This window comes from Schistocerca nitens, chromosome 4 (genome assembly GCF_023898315.1).
Source record: "Schistocerca nitens isolate TAMUIC-IGC-003100 chromosome 4, iqSchNite1.1, whole genome shotgun sequence".
In the NCBI taxonomy this organism is placed as follows: domain Eukaryota; kingdom Metazoa; phylum Arthropoda; class Insecta; order Orthoptera; family Acrididae; genus Schistocerca; species Schistocerca nitens.
Genome location: NC_064617.1, coordinates 401,425,137 through 401,447,002, shown reverse-complemented (window position 1 = coordinate 401,447,002; position 21,866 = coordinate 401,425,137). Strand labels below are relative to the sequence as shown.

Genomic DNA, 21,866 nt, shown 5'->3' with positions numbered 1-21,866 from the left:
GATCGCATAGTGTATATACTTTGTATTACGTCTTCCTCTGTAGTGTGTACCTACTTTTACGAGTATTTCACGTGTCTTGCAGAACTTTATATTGTCAAACGCTTTTTCTACGTCGAAAAACGCTACAAAAATACCTTAATTTTTATTAGTTGTTGCTTCAGTACCATGTAAAAAGCCGGATCTCCATCTATTGTGCCTTCAAATAACCTAAATCCAAATCGGTCCTCATCTAACAGATCTTCATTCATTATTCATTTTTTGTGTTTTATTCTCGTCAGGAATTTAACGTGCATGAGCCGTGAATCTGTTTATACAATAGTTCTCTCGTGGCTAGCTCTAACCGTCTTTGCAATTGTTTGGTTCGTATTCTTCGAAATTTTCGGTGTTATGCAACCATTATCATACATGCTGCAAACTAACTTCACCAATCGTTTTGATTGTCACTTCTGCCAACGATTGTAGCTATTAAGCAGAAATGTAATCTACCGTTTCTGCCTCGACAGATCCCAGTTCTTCCAAAGCTCTGCGAAACACTGCCTCTCAGTCGATACTTACTTCCTCCTATTCGACACGCACTTCTTCTTGTATCACGTTAGGGAACAATTATTTCCAGTCATAGACGCCCTCATTGTCTTTTTCCGTCCGTCCGCTTCCGCCTATGGATTAAATGTGGAATAGTCCGCAGCTCGTGGTCGTGCGGTAGCGTTCTCGCTTCCCACGCCCGGGTTCCAGGTTTCGATTCCCGGCGGGGTCAGGGATTTTCTCTGCCTCGTGATGACTGGGTGTTGTGTGATGTCCTTAGGTTAGTTAGGTTTAAGTAGTTCTAAGTTCTAGGGGACTGATGACCACAGACGTTAAGTCCCATAGTGCTCAGAGCCATTTGAACCATTTTGAAAAGCGGAATTTGTTATTTACTGTAAATGTTGACAGCTTTTCTTTCAAATTTTGCTAAAATCATATTTACTTTTATACAAGCAGAAGTTGTTTTCCGAAGTCCTTTTACTTTCTATTCCTTCAAATTCTTGTTGTAATCGTCTAGCATTAGCTTCTTTATACGAAGGTGTGCTGAAAAGCAATGCCAGCGAATCATTTACGTGTAAATTCTTAAAAACGTCCGAATAAAACAGACATTATTAACATTCTACATCTTTAAGATTCATGTTTACATATTTGCATCCTTCTCCCACTAGCATGTAACACCGCTGTGTGTAACATAACTGTGGCGGTGTCTGAGAAATAGAGTGCTGTAATTGAGATTCGAATTCTAAGAGTTCGTCCACATGAATTGTGCTTTTTGATATTATTGTGACACGCATTCAATTTTTGCTGGTGCATACCAACACTCAGCACAACACTCCTTCAATCAATCAAATACAACGTTACTCCCTTGCGTTAACTGTTAAAAGCTCTTGAATCTGCACGCGACTGATGGGCTCCTTATAATTTTACTAAAATATAAGTAATAACTCCAGTATAAGGCATTTTAGAAGAGGAAAGTAACGTGACGGACATATGGCAAAACTATACTCTTCTTGTAAAATTACACTACTGGCCATTAAAATTGCTACACCAAGAAGAAATGCAGATGATAAACGGGTATTCATTGGACAAATATATTATACTAGAACTGACATGTGATTACATTATCACGCAATTTGGGTACATACATCCTGAGAAATCAGTACCGAGAACAACCACCTCTGGCCGTAATAACGGCCTTGATACGCCTGGGCACTGAGTCAAACAAAGCTTGGATGGTATGTACAGGTACAGCTGCCCATGCAGCTTCAACACGATACCACAGTTCATCAAGAGTAGTGACTGGCGTATTGTGAAGAGCCAGTTGCTCGGCCACCATTGACCAGACGTTTTCAGTTGGTGAGAGATCTGGAGAATGTGCTGGCCGGGGCAGCAGTCAATCATTTTCTGTATCCAGAAAGGCCCGTATAGGACCTGCAACATGCGGCCATGCATTATCCTGCTGAAATGTAGGGTTTCGCAAGTATCGAATGAAGGGTAGAGCCACGAGTCGTAAGACGTCTGAAATGTAACATCCACTGTTCAAAATGCCATCAATACGAACAAGAGGTGACCGAGACGTGTGACCAATGGCTCCCCATACCATCACGCCGGGTGATACGCCAGAATGGCGATGACGAATACACGCTTCCAATGTGCGTTCACCGCGATGTCACCAAACACGGATGCGACCATCATGATGCTGTAAACAGAACCTGGATTCATCCGAAAAAATTACGTTTTGCTATTCGTGCACCCAGGTTCGTCGTTGAGTACACCATCGGAGGCGTTCCTGTCTGTGATGCAGCGTCAAGGGTAACCGCAGCCATGGTCTCCGAGCTGATAGTCCATGCTGCTGCAAACGTCGTCGAACTGTTCGTGGAGATGATTGATGTCTTGCAGGCGTCCCCATCTGTTGACTCATGGATCGAGACGTGGCTGCACGATCCGTTACAGCCATGCGGATGAGATGCCTGTCATCTCGACTGCTAGTGATACGAGGCCGTGGGGATCCAGCACGGCGTTTCGTATTACCCTCCTGAAACCACCGATTCCATATTCTGCTTACAGTCATTTGATCTCGACCAACGCAAGCACCACATTCGGGATACGATAGACCGCAATCGCGATAGGCTACAATCCGACCTTTATCAAAGTCGGAAACGTGATGGTACCCATTTCTCCTCCTTACACGAGGCATCACAACAACGTTACACCAGGCAACGCCGGTCAACTGCTGTTTGTGTATGAGAAATCGGTTGGAAACTTTCCTGATGTCAGCACGTTGTAGGTGTCGCCACCGGCGCCAGCCTTGTGTGAATGCTCTGAAAGCTAACCATTTGCATATCACAGCATCTTCTTCCTGTCGGTTAAATTTCGTGTCTTTAGCACGTCATCTTCGTGGTGTAGCAATTTTAATGGTCAGTAATGTATTTTCCTCCATTTCCAATCGGCAGTCTGGCCCTGCAGTTTGGCGTTCTTATTAGTGTTGACCAAATGTTCACACAAACATGTGTTATGGTCAAGTGATGAGAAACGTATGTAGTTCAACCACGATATTATTGCACTTGGCCGTTACCGGAAACACGTGGTGACATCACAGTAAGCAAACTCAGTTGTGTTTAAGCTAAACGAATCGCATTGTCAATGTTTTCATGTAAGTTGTGCTTACACCATCAACTCTGATTACGCACTTACCTACTATAAGGCAACCGAAGCTGCCTCACTCCCAGGTGCAATAATATTGTAACCGACTTGTATATTAAAAGTGTTATATTTGACGAGAATAATTTCAAAAGATAAATAGGGTAACAAGTTTTCATATTTTCGTTTTACAGGTCAGCTGCTGCGTTTACTGTTTTCACCCTACTTTTCAGCAACAGTAATTTCGGAGTGAATCCATTTGTTGCATTCATAGGAAAAGGATCACTGCAACTAGTTGCATTGTATGCGGGTCACGTTGTCGGAAACAAGTTCGGGAGACGGGTAACACAATGTCTGGTGCTAATGTCTACTGGTTTCTTCTGCATCATTCTCGTATTCTTAACCACAGGTAGCTCCTTGTTTAATTCTTTCTTGCATGTTTCCTTCAAGAAACTGATTTAGAAATATGTTCAGGAGAAAGGAAACGTTCAATATTGTTAGACTGTACTTTAGAAGCGATTTCGGTAGTCTTTAATTTATACAGATGTAGTGTTTTGTTATTGTAATGAAGTGACTCTTTTACAGGACATTCAACCCAGTGGATCATAACTACATTTTCACTGATGCTACTGTTTTGCTGCGAGTGTTCGTATTCACTCTCAAACCTGCAGAGCTTGGAATTACATCCAACAAGTATACGACAAATAGGAATCGCAATTGAGTACGTCTTCGTTCAATGCACTCTGACTGCTGCACCTCATCTTGCTCACTTGGTACGTACCCGCACGATTTATTACTTAAAAATAATGACAGCTGCCCGTATCCAGGCTCATACAGTGTCCTGTATTGCAAACATAGTGATGTGAATGACATCCATTTGAATTATTAGAATACCTCCCAGTGTAAAAGTAGACTCGTCATTCTCGTACTAGATCTGTGCAACATGAAAATTCATTCTGTTCTTTAAGATTCTTGTCAAGTTTTTTCTTTTGGCAATATAAATTTAAAGTTCCCCAAGGCGTCAAGGTACAGCCCTTCGTTTGCCCTAAGCAAATTCTCCATGTCGTTGTCAGTACTAGTGATTTCATGTTTGTGCGCTGATAAATGCTTACTTAATGCAGTTTTACTTAGCGTGAGGAGATGGCATTGAAGCACGTTTCAAATATCAAATCTGCTGACGAACCCCACATCCCAACGAATTTTCAGTTGCGAAGACAAATTGCACGTTAGCTTTACGTAGAGACCTTTAGATTTTTTTTAAAGCTGTGTCACGATAAGCCATTCTTATAAAATGGCACTTCTTCCTTAATTTAGGTTCATGTCGCTGACGCTTAAGTTTATTGCGTTTGTGCGAACTGTAGAATTACCACACCCATTTGCTACCATAATCTACTTCAAGATCACGATCTCCTTGCCAAGGTAGTCGTATCACCCTACTTAACAATGAATGAAAATTGCTTTCTTACACCAGTTAGGATGACATGATGCTGCAGAGATTATAGTCTCGGTGCATGTGGGTTTTCGAAAGATGCCGAATTTGTGTTTACAGTTAGCTTTTGAAATGGTTCAGTCAAGATAATTCAGGATATTATCGTTTTCCACTTATAATGTAAACTACATTTCAGATCCATGGCACACATCTTCTCAGCCACCTGTCTGATTTTACCCCTTCCCAAGGAATAAAATTATACAGTCATTAAAATCCCTCTTGCAGTGAAACACTCGACTTTTAACTACTGGATATTTTTGTAAAAAGTTAATTTCCAAGTCGTTGAGAAAGATTTCTTCAACAGTACCAGGCAGACTGTTACCCATAGCCACTCGCTCAACCTGCTGTAATGCCCTGTTGTTAAACATGAAGAAACTGGTAGATAGTGTGAAATCCAGAAACTTAACTAGTTCTGAAATTTCACCTAAACTGGCTTTATTACTGTTGAATAAGTTGTTTTTAATTATCAGAAGTTTCTTTCATCAGTAAATTAGTGTCAAATTCTTAACATCAAGGTAAGCTAGTACCGTATCATGAGATACATCTATATCTTTAATTTGATCAACTATTTAGTAGCTTTTCTATAATGTAAAATGTATCGGGGAATGTATACATGACTCTCAGTCATTTTTTTTAACTTGATTGAGAATGTAGCTAGAACAATCCAGTCGTTGACAAAGCACTTCAAGCAAAAACAAAAAAGAAAGAAAAAGAATTCCGAAAACGTCCATTATTTGGAAGTCAATGATGCTATAATTTTATTCCACGAGAATGGGGAAGAATTTAAGCAGGTGGCTGACAAAATGTGTACCATGCATCCGAATATACAGTTGACTCTAGAAATGGAGAAGTCACTATCTTTACTTAACCATTTCAAAAGCTAATCGGATCACCAAATTCGTCACCTTAGAAAACTTACATGCACTGCTACTATAATCCCAGAATAGTGTGTCATTCTAAGTGGTAAAAGGAAGCCTATTTTCACTCCACGTTTTGTTAGTTGATACGACTGCTTTTGGATCTTGACAAGATAGATATGGAGATTGAGGTACTGAAGCAGATTGTGGTAGCAAATGGGTATGGCAGGCCTATGGTTATGCGCACACTCAATAAATTAAAGCGTTCACAACATGAACCTAAAACATTAATAAGGATGAACTGTTACTTAGTCAGCTTCCCTTAAAATGGCACAACTTCTAATAAAAAAGGAAGGTCCCTACATTCAAGTTGCCTTCATAACTGAAAATTCTTTGAGATTAACAGTTAGACAAAACATTTCACAAGGAAAGAATAAATTGTTACACTGCCATATTTATAAGGTCACGTCTGATGACAGTCAAAAGAACTGCATTGGACAGGCGGGACAAACATTTAAAACGGCTCTAATGAGTACGTGCTTACTCAAAGTAAAACTGACCTATGTACTCATTTATTAATGCACAAACATGAAATCACTAATATAGACAGTAACTTGGAGGTTTTGGTTAGTGCAAGCGAAGAGCTGTACGTTGACATCACTAGATATGTACTGGGGTCTCTGCCCCACCGGCGCCAGATCATAGAATCTATTCAAATCCATTTATCGACCCTATGACACCAACAGCTCTTTGCTAAAGGAACAAGGGCATATTAATGAATACAAAATAAAATGAAGAAGTAATAGTAATCACAACAGGAGAGGAACTATTTCGTTCAAGAACACCACCAAAGTAGAAGGATTAAAGGAACAAAGAAGATACAATTCATACCCATTAAAATTAGAGCACTGCAACTCCAATTGAAACACAACCAAATCGAAATAAATAAGTCACTTATAGAAAAATCTAAATCAAATCGCAAGTAAATACAACACATCGATATCAAGACAAAAACTAAAATAAAATGAGGAACTAAGAGTAAACACATCAAAGCAGTTGGCCGTAACCCTTCTTTCAATGAGTTTTTATTAACAAACAAAACAGAAAACGAAGACCCTCAACTATAACGAGAAAGAACGAACCCAGTGAACCATGACCAGTAACATTTGTACATTAACAGTTACTAAAGTCCACAACAATGTAATAAATTTGAATAAATACAATACAATCAGGATGAATAAATAAAAGAAACATTGAAATATAGTCGAATCAATATAACTGCACACATCAGAGCAATGACAATACAACCAAAATAAAATGAAGACACTAGCACACTCCATGGTAAAGATGTGACTGATATACTTGAATAAACAGACATGGGTCAAGCAATTAGCAAACATGTAGACATAGAAAACAATAAAACACACGAACAAGTGAGACCCAATGAAACACCTGGTTTGCCCAGTCAAAACTGAGGGTCTATCCAGCCAAAAACGACAAGTATAATTTTAACGAAAGAAGAACTATTTTTATTAACCAGTTGGTTTATATTCTCTAATTGTAAACTAATGAACGAATTAAACCCCACCAACAAAATCGAAAAATGCGCGCTTCGTTATTGTTGTTTAAGACGGCGATGTACAGATTAGAGATCACGTTAAACCTAAATACCAAAAAACATATACACAAATAAAGGAGAACAAATTGTTCCTCTCTTCAAGTAAACAAACAACAATGGGTAGCAATTAGCTACTCTCTTCAAATAAACAAACAACAAAGGGCAAAAAATCGGAAAACATTTGAAGAATTAAAGAGTCTATACTGTAGACTCTCTTCTGGCTCAAAGAGTCTATACTGTAGACTCTCTTCAAAAACACATCCTCACACTATCTTTATCAATGAACCCAGCTTGTATTCTATAGTTATAAAGCTAGTATGAAAGAAGCAAATAAACCATATGCGGTGAACCACGGTTCTCTTTCTAACCAGGGAGCAGTGAAACATGGCCTCCTTTAAAAAGAACAACCATAAACAATTCAAACTTGCCAAAACGGTGGGGTTAAAAAGAAATGAACAAGTTCACAGTGCAAAAATGAAATAAAAAGGAATCAAATCTGAAAATCATTCTCAAAAACGGCAAAAACCTTCGGCACCACGGAAGAAAACCCCCAGATGGATTTTTTCAACTTCTCATTATCTCATCTCTACCCTCCAGGGTTTCTTCAAAGTCTTCTCGTAGTCTAAGTTCCATTACCAGGTCGTCTTCCAGCGACTTGATGGTAGCTGCCCTTCCGCATCTGTCACCCGTCGTCTTTAATTCAGGGGGCAGAGCTCCAGACAGCAGTGTCTTCATAAACGATGATCCCCATTGCTTGGCTTGGTCGGACCCATCTCACAGCCTGGGGCAACCGGGAACTCAAGCAGTCCTGTGCAGTTTGTATATATAGTTGGTATTCTAGTGATAAAGTACATTCTAAAAGCTCTACTTTCATCAGCTTCTTCTGGACGTAAATATATTATTTCCTTCACATTATTGTATGTCATTTGGAGAGACTAAATCTAAAGCACATGTAAATGTTAGTATGAATAAAGAAAACAGCATTTAAAAATTCCTAATTTGTGTTTAAAGTGAAACACGATCCCCTAGTAATTAAACAGAACAAACATGAGTGCCATCTGTTAACGGAAGCTCGAAGCTAGAATGTGTCTCAGCTTCCCATTTCAATGTATGAATCAGCGCTGGCTTCTGTGCGAGACAGCGAGGCTAACAAGGTCACTAGCTGGTTGCATAACACACAGCGCAAAAAGCACGCCAAGGCTGACAGCTATCGTTTTCTCCTATGATTACACATCAACGTTGTAGCGCCTCTAATTAAAACCGGCTTTTATGGATACACTCATAAAAACATCATAAACAAAACTTAACAAACAATTATTTACAATCCCCAGCCCATTTTACTTTTTGTGTACATAACACCAGCGATACCAGCCGATGCTAACGTTTCATTCCATTCAGAATCTTTACTAAAACCATTAGCCAACACTTTATCTTGTAGGACTTTATCTGCCTCATGTCTCTTACTTAAATCTTTATTTTCGTGATAAGCTATATTGTGTTCTTTACAAGCTTCACCTAACTTATTAATTCCTTCATCTCCACTGTTTAATCGTTCTTTCAGCTTTGTAAATGGACCACAGTAGTTATAACCAGGAATGTGAAGCTCAGGCATTTTAAGATTATTCAAATCCCAATTAACTATTCCTTTGTCATATTTCTTATTTTCCCAGAGTGATGGTGGTAACATGTTTAAGAATTTTATAATGTATGATGTACCTTTAGGGCTATTAATCACAAAATCGTTAAACGTCAACGTTAACATTTTCATTATTGTAACTTTCTCATTTCGAAAATTATTGTTTCCTGCTTTCTCTTCACCATCAATAACAGCCGCATGATAAATTAAGTCTCTAACATCGTTCATTCAAATGTATTCGATTGGCAGCTCATTACATTCTTTAACAAAACCTTTACCTCTTTTTGATCTTGGAGTACTAGTTTCAAAACTTGATTCTGAGCTACTATCATTTCTACAGTGTTTTCCTAGAATGTGCTCAATTATTGATTTGTATTTTGCCCCTCTACTCCATCTAGGCTTCCCATTACAAAAATGAGTTTGATTCAAGTAAAATTTCTGCGTAATTTTGTAAATCATCTTCATCAAATTTATCATCAAGATCATCGAAAGTAATATACTTTTCGGTAAGAATATTCATTAATCCATCAGTGGCTTGATATTCTTTTCTTTGTTCAATTAAATAATCGTAGTGTCTTCCTCCATAGTTAATGTATCAAATTTTACAGGTTCATCACCAACATATTTTTCAGTGCCAATTGATTTTAAACCAAAAATTTTGTCATTGCAGTTGTTCAGGTGTCCCAGTAAATGTGATCCTATAAAAGCTGGTTTTGGTTTCGGTTTTGGCGTTGCTAGTGCTTCTGATTCATCATATTGTTGATAATCATAAGCCATTTGACTTGCTATGTATTTCATTTCACTTTTCTTAGTTTCTTCATCATAATCACAAAGCATATTATCTACATCCGATTCGTTTAATCTTCTATTGTTTCCCAGATCTTCACTTGTATTAAATTCAAATGGAATAGGGTCTTTACTTTTATTCTCAAGAGCTTTATCTAGTTTGCTTTCAAGTCGTTCACCAAGGTTACCAATTGCATCAATCACAGGTTGTTCCTGTTTTTTGTATTTGTCATATTCATCAACTCTTTTGTTTGTAAATCCTTTAAACCTATCCCTTAAATATTCTCTCATTTTAATTGCTTCTCGTGCTTTATTTACATCATTAGGATTCTTCAGTTTGGAAACAATTTATTATACAAAATAATAAAACGTAAACACAACGTAAACGTAACGTAAATGCAACGTGAAAAAGCGTAAACACAACGTAAACGTAACGTAAACGTAACGCGAAAAAACTTAAACTTAACGCAATCTTGAAACTCTTCTGCTTCTGGTTTCTTGTTCCATAATTAATTAGTGTAACCAGGTTCTTGCAAGCTTGATGGTTATATAACCATAAAGCACTCATCTTTCAATTGGTCTAACATATAATGAGAAAAGAAGCATTAGACTAAAGATTCAAGCTGAAAGAGAACAGTTTTAAAATTATTAACTACTTGTGCGACTGTTTCAGTTTGTTTTTTGCATTCTATTCCAAATGTTGAGAAATTATAATTTTCAACTTTAACCAATGTGATTGTAAACTCGTTAAAAAGGAATACTTTGCCATTATTAAAGAAATGCAATAGCCTATCAACATACCTAAATACAGAATCAATGTTTGTGAGTATGCCTGGGAAGTCTCTAAGAAAACTGTATCTTTTAACTGTATGGTTACATTCATTAGTTCAAGATAGTAAACATCATCATAGAAGACAAAAGTTCTCCCTGTGTACGTATTTACAACCCCACTTATTTTGGTATTCGGCTGAATTCCTATAACAGGCAAGGTTTTTGGATAACCACTAACAAGACATAAGTCTGGAAACGTTATCATGTACACCATGTTGTTTATAAAGAGAACAACTTCACCAGATGGACGTTGATAAATAGCGGTAATCTGAGATTTACAAAGCCATACCATTAAACCCACCAACTTACAGGGTAATGGATTTAAGCAGAGAATGTGTTGAAGGTTTGTTTTATGATCCTGAATTGCTTAAGATAAAATATCCAGATGTTTGTTTGGTTGAGAAGGTGTTGAAAAAGAAAGGTTACAAAGTGTTTGTTAAGTGGTTAGGTTTCGATATTTCTCATAACTCTTGGATTAATAAATCAAGCATTCTTGTTTAAACAGCTTTGGTGGCTAATATCATAAAAGCACAAATAAATTATCTTAATTCATTATATAATAAATGGATAATTTGATTGATTTACAGAATAACGTTTTTACATTTAAAACAAGATCTGTTGGTTTTATTACTACTGTTGAAGATAGTGATGTTAAGATATGGTTTAAAGGTAAGGATGTAGCAGAGATTCTAGAATATAAAAATAACATGAAGCAATTAGATATTATGTCAAACTTAAATATCAAAAAACAACTAAGGGAGGAGCGATTTGCTTCCCCTTTAAATGAACAAACAAAAGGGAGGAGAAGATTAGACCTCCCTTTAAACGAACAACCACACACAGTTTTTATCAATGAACCTGGTTTATATTCTTTAGTTATGAAGTCTAACATGAAAGAAGCAGAAAATTTTCATGATTGGGTTTGCAAGGAAGTTTTACCACCAATAAGAAAGACAGGTAATTACCAACTAACAAATAGAATTAAACAACTAGAAGGAGAGAACAAATAACTGAGATCAAAAGATGCTACCCCAGCGCATATTACAGCTGTTTTAAAGGCAGCAACTACTCCTATTTCTTGTGATTCTCTGTTTTCATTAGGTGCTGTTAAAGACCTTCGCAAAGAGTTTCACATTAATGATGTCATTGATGATAACTGCATTGTGTGTAAGTATGGTAAAACGAAAGACTTATAAGAAAGAACAAAAGACCATATTAAAACGTATGGCGGTATCAAGAAGGCAGTATTAACTCTTGAATGTTATTCTTATACCGATCCACTGTATGTAACAAACGCAAAAAGTTCCATCTCTAAACACTTTAACACATTAGGTGCAATGATTGATTATAGAAACTTCAAAGAGCTAATTGTGCTTAATAAGAAACAACTCAAAAAGACAATACAATATTATGAAGAATTAAACGTCAAGTGTGGCTTTGACCTTCAAAAATTATTGAATGAACGAGACTGGCTTAGATCACAACCAAAACTGAAAATCATAGCGATAGGCAAACTCAAAACGGAAGCAGAAATTGAAAGGCTAAACACAAAAACATCTTATTACAAAAACAGCTCAAGGCTGCACTTGAAAGAAGGTCATGAAAGGTTAGGTTTTACATGAACACAGTTAAGCTTGAGCGTTAATGGTTAATACCATAAAAGCAGATACTAAACTATGATTTGAAACTAAAAAGCAGTTACTCACTATCGCTAATTTCTGGGGCTGATTGTTTTTCATTTGATTTTCCTGTAAATTCAATCTTGTGTAAACTTCTACTGTCATTTAAATTGATATAATTGTTATTTACCATCGTTAATTACGTTTCTGGTTTTTTTTATCAAATGCTAGAATGTAACGATCAGGTGAAATTACCTAGTAGTCGTCTATGTAAACAACAACCTTAGCTCCAACTTTAGTTTTGAGTAGTTCAGTCTTTTTGATTAATAGTGTTTTGTTTAGTGGAAGTTTATTTAGGCTCTTGAATGGGATATTTGGTCTGCCTATTTCATTTAGTGATAGTGGATTCCTTTATCCTATTTATTATAAGAGTGAAAAGATTTTTTAATTTCATTTTTGTTTTTGCGATGTTCAAGGTGTAACCAGTTTTTCTTGAGTATCATATTGATCATCAGAAATAGTTGGCTTGTCAAAATCAAATTCGTCATCAGTAGTTATGTCATTGTTGTTGTTATTGTTGGATTGTCTTATAACAGTTCTGCATAAAGGACAAGTGTTGTTATCTCTTAATGCAGTAAGCATACACTCAGTCCAAAACACATGATTGCATGAGGTTTTACGCATTTGAGTTTTTGTTTCTTTACATACTGGATATTCATCTGAGTTCTCTATCGCAGATAAACCAGTTTAAAGTAACAACAGTTTGTTCTTGAGGGATAGGCTGACATGTTCATTACGTCTTAAGAATAGAACCATTTCGATTTTGTTTCTTATCTCCATTAGGAATTTTTCAGAGACCTTTCTATCCTCACAGCTCCATATAAGATCATATAGGTTTGAACCCCTGTTTTCAAATTCAAGAATAAAACTTTCACTCTTATCATGTAAAAGTACATCTCGCCAACAGACTCTATCTTGATATTTTCGTACTAATGGTCCGTTCAAAAAGGGTGAGGCTTTTGTCCAATTAATAAGATCTTCAAATTTATTTACAAAAGGTTCTATGAGTAAAATCCTTTTACAAGAGAGAACATTCCAACCTAAGTATTCTCTGAAATTTCGACAGAATTCAATAGCACTTTTTATTGAATGCTTTTTTTAATTGTTTGCAGAACTATAGGCTTTCCAATCAATATTTTCTTTAAATTGATTTAGGAAGTTTTCAGACATCTTTCCTACATGTCTTCATGTGTATGTTGACCAGCTGATATATTGTCTTTCACATTCCTTGTGTTTTAAAACGAAATCTTGGTTGAGATAACGATATTCTCTACTAAAAAATTCTCTTCTTCTACACATTATGTCCCAATGAAGTTTATCAGCATATTTGTCAACAATATCTTCATGAGTGGGTAAAGTTTGTATTCTTGATAAGGAGATCCAATCGATGTATTTCTTGAAACGTTTGATGAATGAGAGTGATTGTGCATAATTAGAAGTAATGTAGCTCCAACATAATTGTTTCCTAAACAAATAAATAAAATCTTTGGACAGATTCTTTAGTTGGGATATCTGCACCCACTTTTTTCTTGATAGGTTATGGAGATCATCGATTACTATACCTTTAAACACAGGGTTTTGAAAGTAACATACAATATGTTCAGGGTTCAGATGTTGGATCACTTGTTTTATAAGGTTTACTTTAATTGATATCATTTCTTCTTGGTTGTTCTCTGCTTTTTCGTCTTCGTTCGTTTTTTCGTCTTCTTGGTTATTCTATGTTGTTTCATTTTGGTTGTTTTTTTGTTGACAAGAGTTAATCTAGATTATAAGATCAGCTTTCCTTGGCTTTGAATTAGTTATCGTTGAACTTGTTTCATATGAGTTAATTAAACTTATTAGATCTACTTTCTTTAACTTAGAGCAACCACGAATACCGTTATATCTACAATACTGTTTAAGCTCAGTTATAGATTTATTTTCCATCATATTTCGTTTATTACATAAGAAAACTTATTTTTAGTCTTTCAATTTTTATCTTCATGAAAAATAAATTAATCATTTTCAGCCATTTTTGAGGGTCTAAGTGGGAACCACATGGTCTCTTTTATAAGAACTACCTATAAAAGCACTAATACTAAAACACACACAAGCACACGTAAATACTAATAAACATAAATGGAAGACTTAGATCTGGCCATTTATTATTTATTTAACTCTTGTTCAATTTTATAGTGTCCCCAAGGTAACGTGTTTATTACATTTGGCAGTATATATCGTTTGTCATCTTTGTAACTTAGAGCAAGTTTGTTTAATTCAGTTGTAGATACATTATGGTGTTTGCTTCATATTAGTTCCATAGACTTGTAAATCTCGCATTGTTGTGTTAAATGGTTCCTATAGTCATCAAAGTTTAAATCTTTCTTCACATTTCTTGCTTTAATTCCTTTCTTTGTCATAATATTTTATCTCATACATTTTTGATCTTAATCCAACAAACTCTGTCATGATTTTACCAGATAGTTTATCTTTCATTTTACCTAAGACTTTCTTATTAACTAGGGGCAAGTTGTATATGTTATTCTGGGGATAATCGCTTGCAACAAAGTGTTCAATCATTTCTTTCATATCTTGGTAAAAGTCTTGTGTTCTGATGTGGTAGACTAAACTGTCAGTATCCTTGTAGCAAATGTTTATGTTTTCTCCATATTTGGGTTTCATTATGTTGTAGTGGAAATTGTACATAAGTTCTTTGGATAGTTCTAGAATGCCCATTCCTACATATACCGGCCTGTTAAAGAGCACTTTAGTCTTATTCATGTAAACTGTAACTAATGATTCAGTAAAAATAGTTCGATGGTAAAAGTTAGGTTTTAATATGAGTTTAAGACAATTCTTAGCATCAGCCAAAATTCGTATGTCAACTCGCTTTCTAATGTTTTCCAGAGTTTTTCCAAATACACTGTTGTTCATTAATTTATAAAAGTCCTTTTCGAAATCGTTGGTTGCCTTGGTTCTCATTTCTGTATTTAAATCTATATATTTCTTTAACCAAGCAGACTGTTTAAACTGAATTACTCTATGTACTTTCTTCGGCTTTAATCCTAGTTGTAGACATTTCGGAGATTTCTGTAGTGAATAACATACTTTTATTTGTTGTGTAGTGTTCCTAGGAGTTTAGGTTGATTAGAATCTGGAGGACACATGTTTTCTAAAGCTAATGGGAAGTCTTTGTGTTGATGATGGAGTTCTTTAGGGTATCCTAAATCAACTTCCAATATGTAGCCAGTTTTACTGTTCTTTGGTATGTTTTCAATATCAAGATCTTTTATCTGTTGTTTAGTTAGCCATGTAAAGTCTTTGTAAGGTAAATGTTGACTCATAGCCCATCCATGTAAGTTGTTTGCATCAAGATAGGCAAGGTAACTACTTTCTTTATTTGGATTATAATTTTTCATATATTTTTTGTTTGCTTTAGCATATCTTTGACAGCATTAGGAAATTCCTCCTCTTACACCTGTTTCAATCATTAGGATCATATCATAATCAGTTATCATATCTAAGTTTATTCGATTCATTTTTAGCATAGCATCCCAAGCCAACCCAGGACTTGTGTAATACCATGCGGGATCTAAATCATATGTGCTCATGCATGTAGTTCTAAAGCATTCAAACACATCAGCTAGTAATAACACATATGTTTTTAAATACAATAATGGTAGTCACCAATGTTATTCATATCAAAATCTTTCCAAATCTTTTTAGCATTTTTACTATCTTTGCTCGATATATCTGATTGTTCAAGGCTGTTGTAAAAGGCTTCTATAGATGGAAGTTGTGTTTCTTTAAACTTGTCTCATGAATCCATAAAATCGTAAGGGTATACTCCCTTTCGACTTACAAGTTTTAATGAATCTTCGTTAAAGTATTTTCTTGTGTGAGGCATTTGCTCTGCTATAAGACTATTAGCTAAAGAGGCAAGAGATTAGGACATAAATCAAAACGAGTCAACAAACCTTAAGTTAATGCCTTCTTTAACATGCTTAGTAAATAATATGTATTTTCCTTCGTTGTTTGGAATAAGATCAATTTCTTCATTTGTGCAGACTAATTCTCTGATAAGCAAATGAGAATTATAGCCACTAAGATTATGCATAAACAAACAAATGTAGGTAGTTTAAGTTTAAAGTATCAATTATTACATGCTGGTGCTATAAACTGGCTGGTAAGATGATCATGGTGTCTAGTCTTATAATTTTCAGTTTATATTCTCAATTACAGTATAAACATGATTCTGAACTATCGAATAAGGCTTCATCTTCTTCAGTCATTTCTAGAGGTACAACATTTTTATATACTTGGTGAATCTTCTTGGCCTCTTCTGTTAGGTCTTGAATAAACTTCTTTGATGCTTCTGGACCTAATAACACAGTAAGCGAAACTACATGGTTCATGTTTTTGACACTTTCTTGTTTGATTGGTAGGATTGTGATTGTTGGGATAAATTTTACGGTTTAGACATTCAAAGTCAGCATAAATCACATATGATAGCCACATTATATTTTGAATGTTCTTAAAGCAAATCTTTGAGCCCTCTTCTGGTATTAGTATTTTCACAGCATCATTAGCACAACAGTCTTGGATGTGATTGTTATATTTTGTTTCGTTGTTAAAGTGTAGCATATAACCTCTGCAAATATACTTCTTTTCTTTGTGTTTACTTAATTGAGCAGAAACTAGATGAGAAAGGTTTCAAATCAAGCAGAAGTGTCTCTGCAGTCCTTAAGTTGCTAATAAAAATCGACAGATTTATCAGAAGTTTTTCTTGCTTTATTTGGATAGAGAGGATAAATCATTCCTTTTGTATCATAGCCAAACACATTTATTTGTAATCCAGTTCGTCTTTCAATTTTGGGGATATCTTTAAGTGTGAAAGGGAATGTTATATCTTTAAATGCGTCATCAATATCATCCTTTAAATTAATATACTTAGAAACTCGATCAGGATTATGATCATTGCGAGGTGGTGGATGTAAATAAGCTTTTAGACAATATAAGAAATACTTGTTATCATTAGATCAAAGTAAGAATTTCCTGCATAAGGCGTATATGTGTTAAGTCTTAATTCAAGTGTTTTAATTTTGTGGAGAGACCAGCCAGAACCTCTTCTTTGAAACTCACTCATCTCTCTAAGTAAATGTTTTCTAACTTGTGCCATATATCTGGTTAGGTTTGTTGATTCTGAGATTCTTTCATTTTTAGTCTTAAAGTTAAACTCTTGTATTACTCTTCCTTTCTTATAATCACACGTTAGTAGAACATTAACTTTAAGTGCATTTTGTCTGTGAAGAGCGCTCTCACTTTTATTAATTTTATTAATTTTAAAAATGCTGTAACAGGATCGTCAGAAGGTGTTATTTCTTGTTGTTCAAATAACCAAGTTTCGAGCCTACATTTGAGGGCTTGTTCCTTCTTAACAACATTAAGCTTGCCTCGTGATACAGGACTGATTAAAGTATTTTCATTGTCCTTGTTATAAAGAGGTAGTTGAGTAAGTGGGTATGGTTTAATACCAGACTTGATTATATGTTTAATAAGAGCATCTCTGTTAACTTTTTTATAGCCTCAGTTTTTGTACGTTTTGCAAACCGATTTGTGTTGTGTGAGTGTCATATCATGTAGGTATTTGGTATCATGTGGTGTGTTATAGAGTCAGTTAGTCTTGAAATTAATTTGTTCTTATCTCGAGAACTATAACCACAGATGTTGTTGGCTCTCCAGATTTGTAGTAGCCTGTGAACTGACATGTTGTTAAAATTAGGACACATATTGGTTTGACGATTTCTAAGTTCACTTTCATTCATACTCTCATTGCTTTCGTCATTAACAGTATTTGACATTGTATTTATTATATAAGAAATCTTATTTATTGTCTCAATTTTTATCTTCACCAAAAATAAATTTATCATTTTCGGCCATTTTTGAGGGTCAAAGGAGGTACCCCACAGATTTTTTCAAAATTTTCTTCATTTTTTCAAAATTTTCTTCATTTCTTCAAAATTTTCTTCATTTTTTCATATCTAACATCGATGTGTAGTGTAAGGGAGGTCAGATTTTGACCCCCTTTTGACTATATGCTTGAAGAGAGGTGCGATTAGTTGTTCTAGAAAGAGAGATCTGTTTCTGCCTTCATAACAGTGTGTAGTATTTACTTGCGATTTGATTTAATTTTTCTTTAAGTGACTTATTTACTTCGATTTGGTTTTGTTTCAGTTGGAGTTGCGGTGCTTTGATTTTAATGGGTTTGAATTGTATCTTCTTTGTTCCTTTAACTCTTCTACTTTGGTGGTGTTCTTGAACGAAATAGTTCTTTTCCTGTTGTGATTACTATTACTTCTTCATTTTATTTTGTATTCATTATCATGCCCTTGTTCCTTTAGCTAAGTGGAGTTGGTCTCATATGGTCGATATATGGATTTGAATAGATTCTATGATCTGGGGCCGGTGGGGCAGAAACTGCAATACATATCTACGACGTCTTGTGGAACTTTAAATTTATACTGCTAAAAGAAAACAACCCGACAAGAATCTTAATGAGCGGAATGAATTTTCCCATGAAGCTTAGTTCAGTATTTATTATGACTTCCTAGTGCCTGATGTCTCTCTTCAGTCCTCAAATATGAATTTGTTTATTTTGTTGTCTGGTCGGGGTGTAAGGTAGTCGGCACAGATTGCAGCCGATGATACGCATGTAACCATTAATACTGTACCCGTCTCGCTCGTCATTCAACCTGCTATGGTAGGTATTGCACTCTAGCGGCCACTCTTATTTCTCACACTATTATCGATAAACGTTTTCGTAATTTATAGTATTTTCAAGAAGCTATAGTATTTTTGTAACTCTCTTCCCATTTTTCCAATTTTTAGCGTACGGTAATGGTCCTCGATTTATCTGAATTCTCATTCACTAATATGAAGTCCAGTATTAATCACTTAATGCCTGAATAAATTTCTTTCTGGAACAAAGAGTAAACAATTATGTCGTTCTAGAAGTACCTGAAACAATCAGGACATGGCAGCACACGTCAAAAGCGTTGGTAGCTCTGTGTAGAATCTGCATCTACCGGCCCTAGCGCTAGAATACAGTTAGCCTTACACTTGGTCACAATGATATGACGCGATTTCGCGACGCCAGCGTTAAGAGGTAAAAGTTTTATTTTAATAGGTGGAAGACTCAAATTATGCTGATCAGATAAGTAGGTTAATTTTGCAATGTTTTTTAAACTATAGAGTTGAGAACGAAAATGTACTATGCATGCTGTGCTTTGAGGTTGTCTTTTACATCGGTTTTTATTTTTTATTGTGTGACGTGATGTACATACCGCAACCTGCTATTGATAATCATGTCTTTTAGCTGTTGATTGCATTATTTATTTTAGTTCCCTTTATGATGGAAGAACCTCTTTGACGCTGGTTTTACGTTGTAGCTTATGACTTATGAACATGTCACATGGCTATACCTAAATTTTGTAGCCTATAACATGAACACATGTGACCATACAATTTTTTTTTTACCACATCCATAACCTTTGTGCCTTACGTTAGCTGACAAACTGAATTTTGCTGCTCAAGATATGTGTGGGTTCTCAAAATATTTGTTGTTAACTGTGCAGCTTCTGATGCTAATATTTGTAATGTCACACTTTTGTAATTTTTATTTTCGTTGCCCCTTTTTGCTGTTCCAACTAGACCTGACGATGATCTGCAGCGCAGACTCAGACCGGAAGTCGGTAATAAAGGAAGTGATTCGGACAGTGTCTGAATTAAAAAATAGTAGATCTATTGGTGCTAGACCCAGTGCAGAATATGGTGGTAATTTTTGAGCGGACCGCAAACCAGTAGAGAGTCATTCTTATTCTTTCAAAACTTTTTAGAGTCGATGGCTAAATTGTTGAGATACGGAATTCTACGTCCTGTTCGTTCTTTGTAACGCAATCTAGAAGACCTAAATGTTTCTGTACATTATACTATATGCACTTTGTTTAGAAACTGAGTGATATTAAGAAACCACTTTATCTGAAGATAATTACTATCCCTGGTGAACAATGATGACGAGTGACTATCGCTTATAAAAATCCTATAAATGAAAAACTGTATGTATTTTTATGCCATTGATAAAACTCTCGGTAATTGTCGATAACAAACGATAGCCACCATATTATTTACTGGTCCGTTTGACGTACGTCGACTTCATTTATCATTATGACCTCTATTTTAATGAACTACATTTGCGAGCCTTTTCATTTATACCAGTAGTATCGCCGAGTAAAATTCTTTAAAAACATATTTAATACAAGTACACTTGCCTGACAAAACAACGTGAAACATCCAGATCATATTATTGGATGTCTATGTTACTTCGTAGACGTGCACATCATCGGCGGGGACGTGAAAGATCCGAGTTAAAATTTTCTGTGGTAGATAGAATGGCCACCAGAGCACATTAGTATAGTTCGTGTTTAGTGCTGTTATCCGGCCTGACAAAGTATCTGAGGGACGTAAAAACGTCAAATGCTGAGTTATCTCTGCGAATTGCGCAGAGATGTCGCCGACTCCTGATGACATCAGGTCAAGGCTAGTAGTGACTGAGGGATTTCTACGGTACGTCCGCAGATATCCTGAGTCGTCATGTGTCACCTCTCGCGGAAATGTATGATGGTGTCATGTTTCTACATATCAACGCTCTTCTACAAATTAAGTGTGTCTCTATAAACGGTCAGCGTGGTGTTGATGTACTCCTGTGTCTACGAAGAGCCCAAGATCTGCCCCCAATAGATCACCTGTGGATCCAGCTCGGACGTAACTTCAACTCCGTGTCAATATCCGAGATATGAAGGACGAGTTACATCGGCTGTTGGCCAACTTGCCCCGGGAGAGGATTCTGCGGCTTTGTAGCAGCCTTCGCAGGACGAGTCCAAGTCAGAAGACATGCAACATCAAACCGATAATTGGGCTTATACTGCCAAGTTCTTCGTGATCTTATGCGCTTGTGTAATCACTGAAATAAAATCACATACCCTCTGAGCCAGCGAGGTTTAATTTAGTTTTTTCTCTGTCTCCTGCGCACTTGCCTTTTTGTCAGGCAGTGTATTTAGATGTGAGTATATGACATTCATATTTTTGTTTACAGGGGAAGACTTCTGGAATGCATATCGTATTCAGCGTGCTTGCAGCTGTGACACTGATTATGTCGGCTTTAATGTCTTTTGTGCCGGAGTCATTTAACGAGAAGCTCCCGGAGACTAAAAACGATATTTCACTCCTAGGAAAGAATCAGAAGTACTGGAGTCTTCCTACCAGAAAGTAAAGGGGATCGAGAAAATATTGCTGAGCAGAACTGGAGCTGTGGACATGATCCTGCAAAAGTCTGGAGAAACGAAATACTGTGATGACAAAAATATGTAGGCGGTGTTCTTTATTCTAACAGAAATGAAAGCAATTCCTTCCTGAAATAATGATACGACCATGATTCAAGTGGTATGATTGTAAAGTGGTGAGGGAGACCAGTTACATCTACAAATGAAACAGATATATAAATCGAACACCTACAAGACAAACAAATCGATTCTACCAGCTTAAAGATAGTAAAACATGACTATAATATTTATGAAATAACCTCATTTTTTTCATGGTGCATTATTACCCTTGTTACTGTTATTACTATTATTATTATTATTATTATTCTGTAAATACAGTTTAACACGTTCAAATGATTATAGTCTTAATTTCAAGCCCAGTACAACCAAGACAAAAGTTGATTCAGGAAAATTAATAAAGTTATTGATCGAAAGAAGACACCAAACAACAT

The 21,866-nt window shown here is 35.8% G+C and overlaps 1 protein-coding gene across 1 annotated transcript in view; it reads left to right on the top strand.

The window, feature by feature from the left end:
* The window catches only part of LOC126252850 (carcinine transporter-like), a 123,075-nt gene extending 101,429 nt beyond the window's left edge, over positions 1 to 21,646 (top strand). The window contains exons 5-7 of the mRNA XM_049953801.1: positions 3,357 to 3,571; positions 3,748 to 3,935; positions 21,189 to 21,646. Coding sequence (XP_049809758.1) covers positions 3,357 to 3,571; positions 3,748 to 3,935; positions 21,189 to 21,365 — 580 coding nt within the window. The 3' untranslated portion in view covers positions 21,366 to 21,646. The remainder of the gene's footprint in view (positions 1 to 3,356; positions 3,572 to 3,747; positions 3,936 to 21,188) is intronic.
* The last annotated feature ends 220 nt before the right edge of the window (positions 21,647 to 21,866 follow it).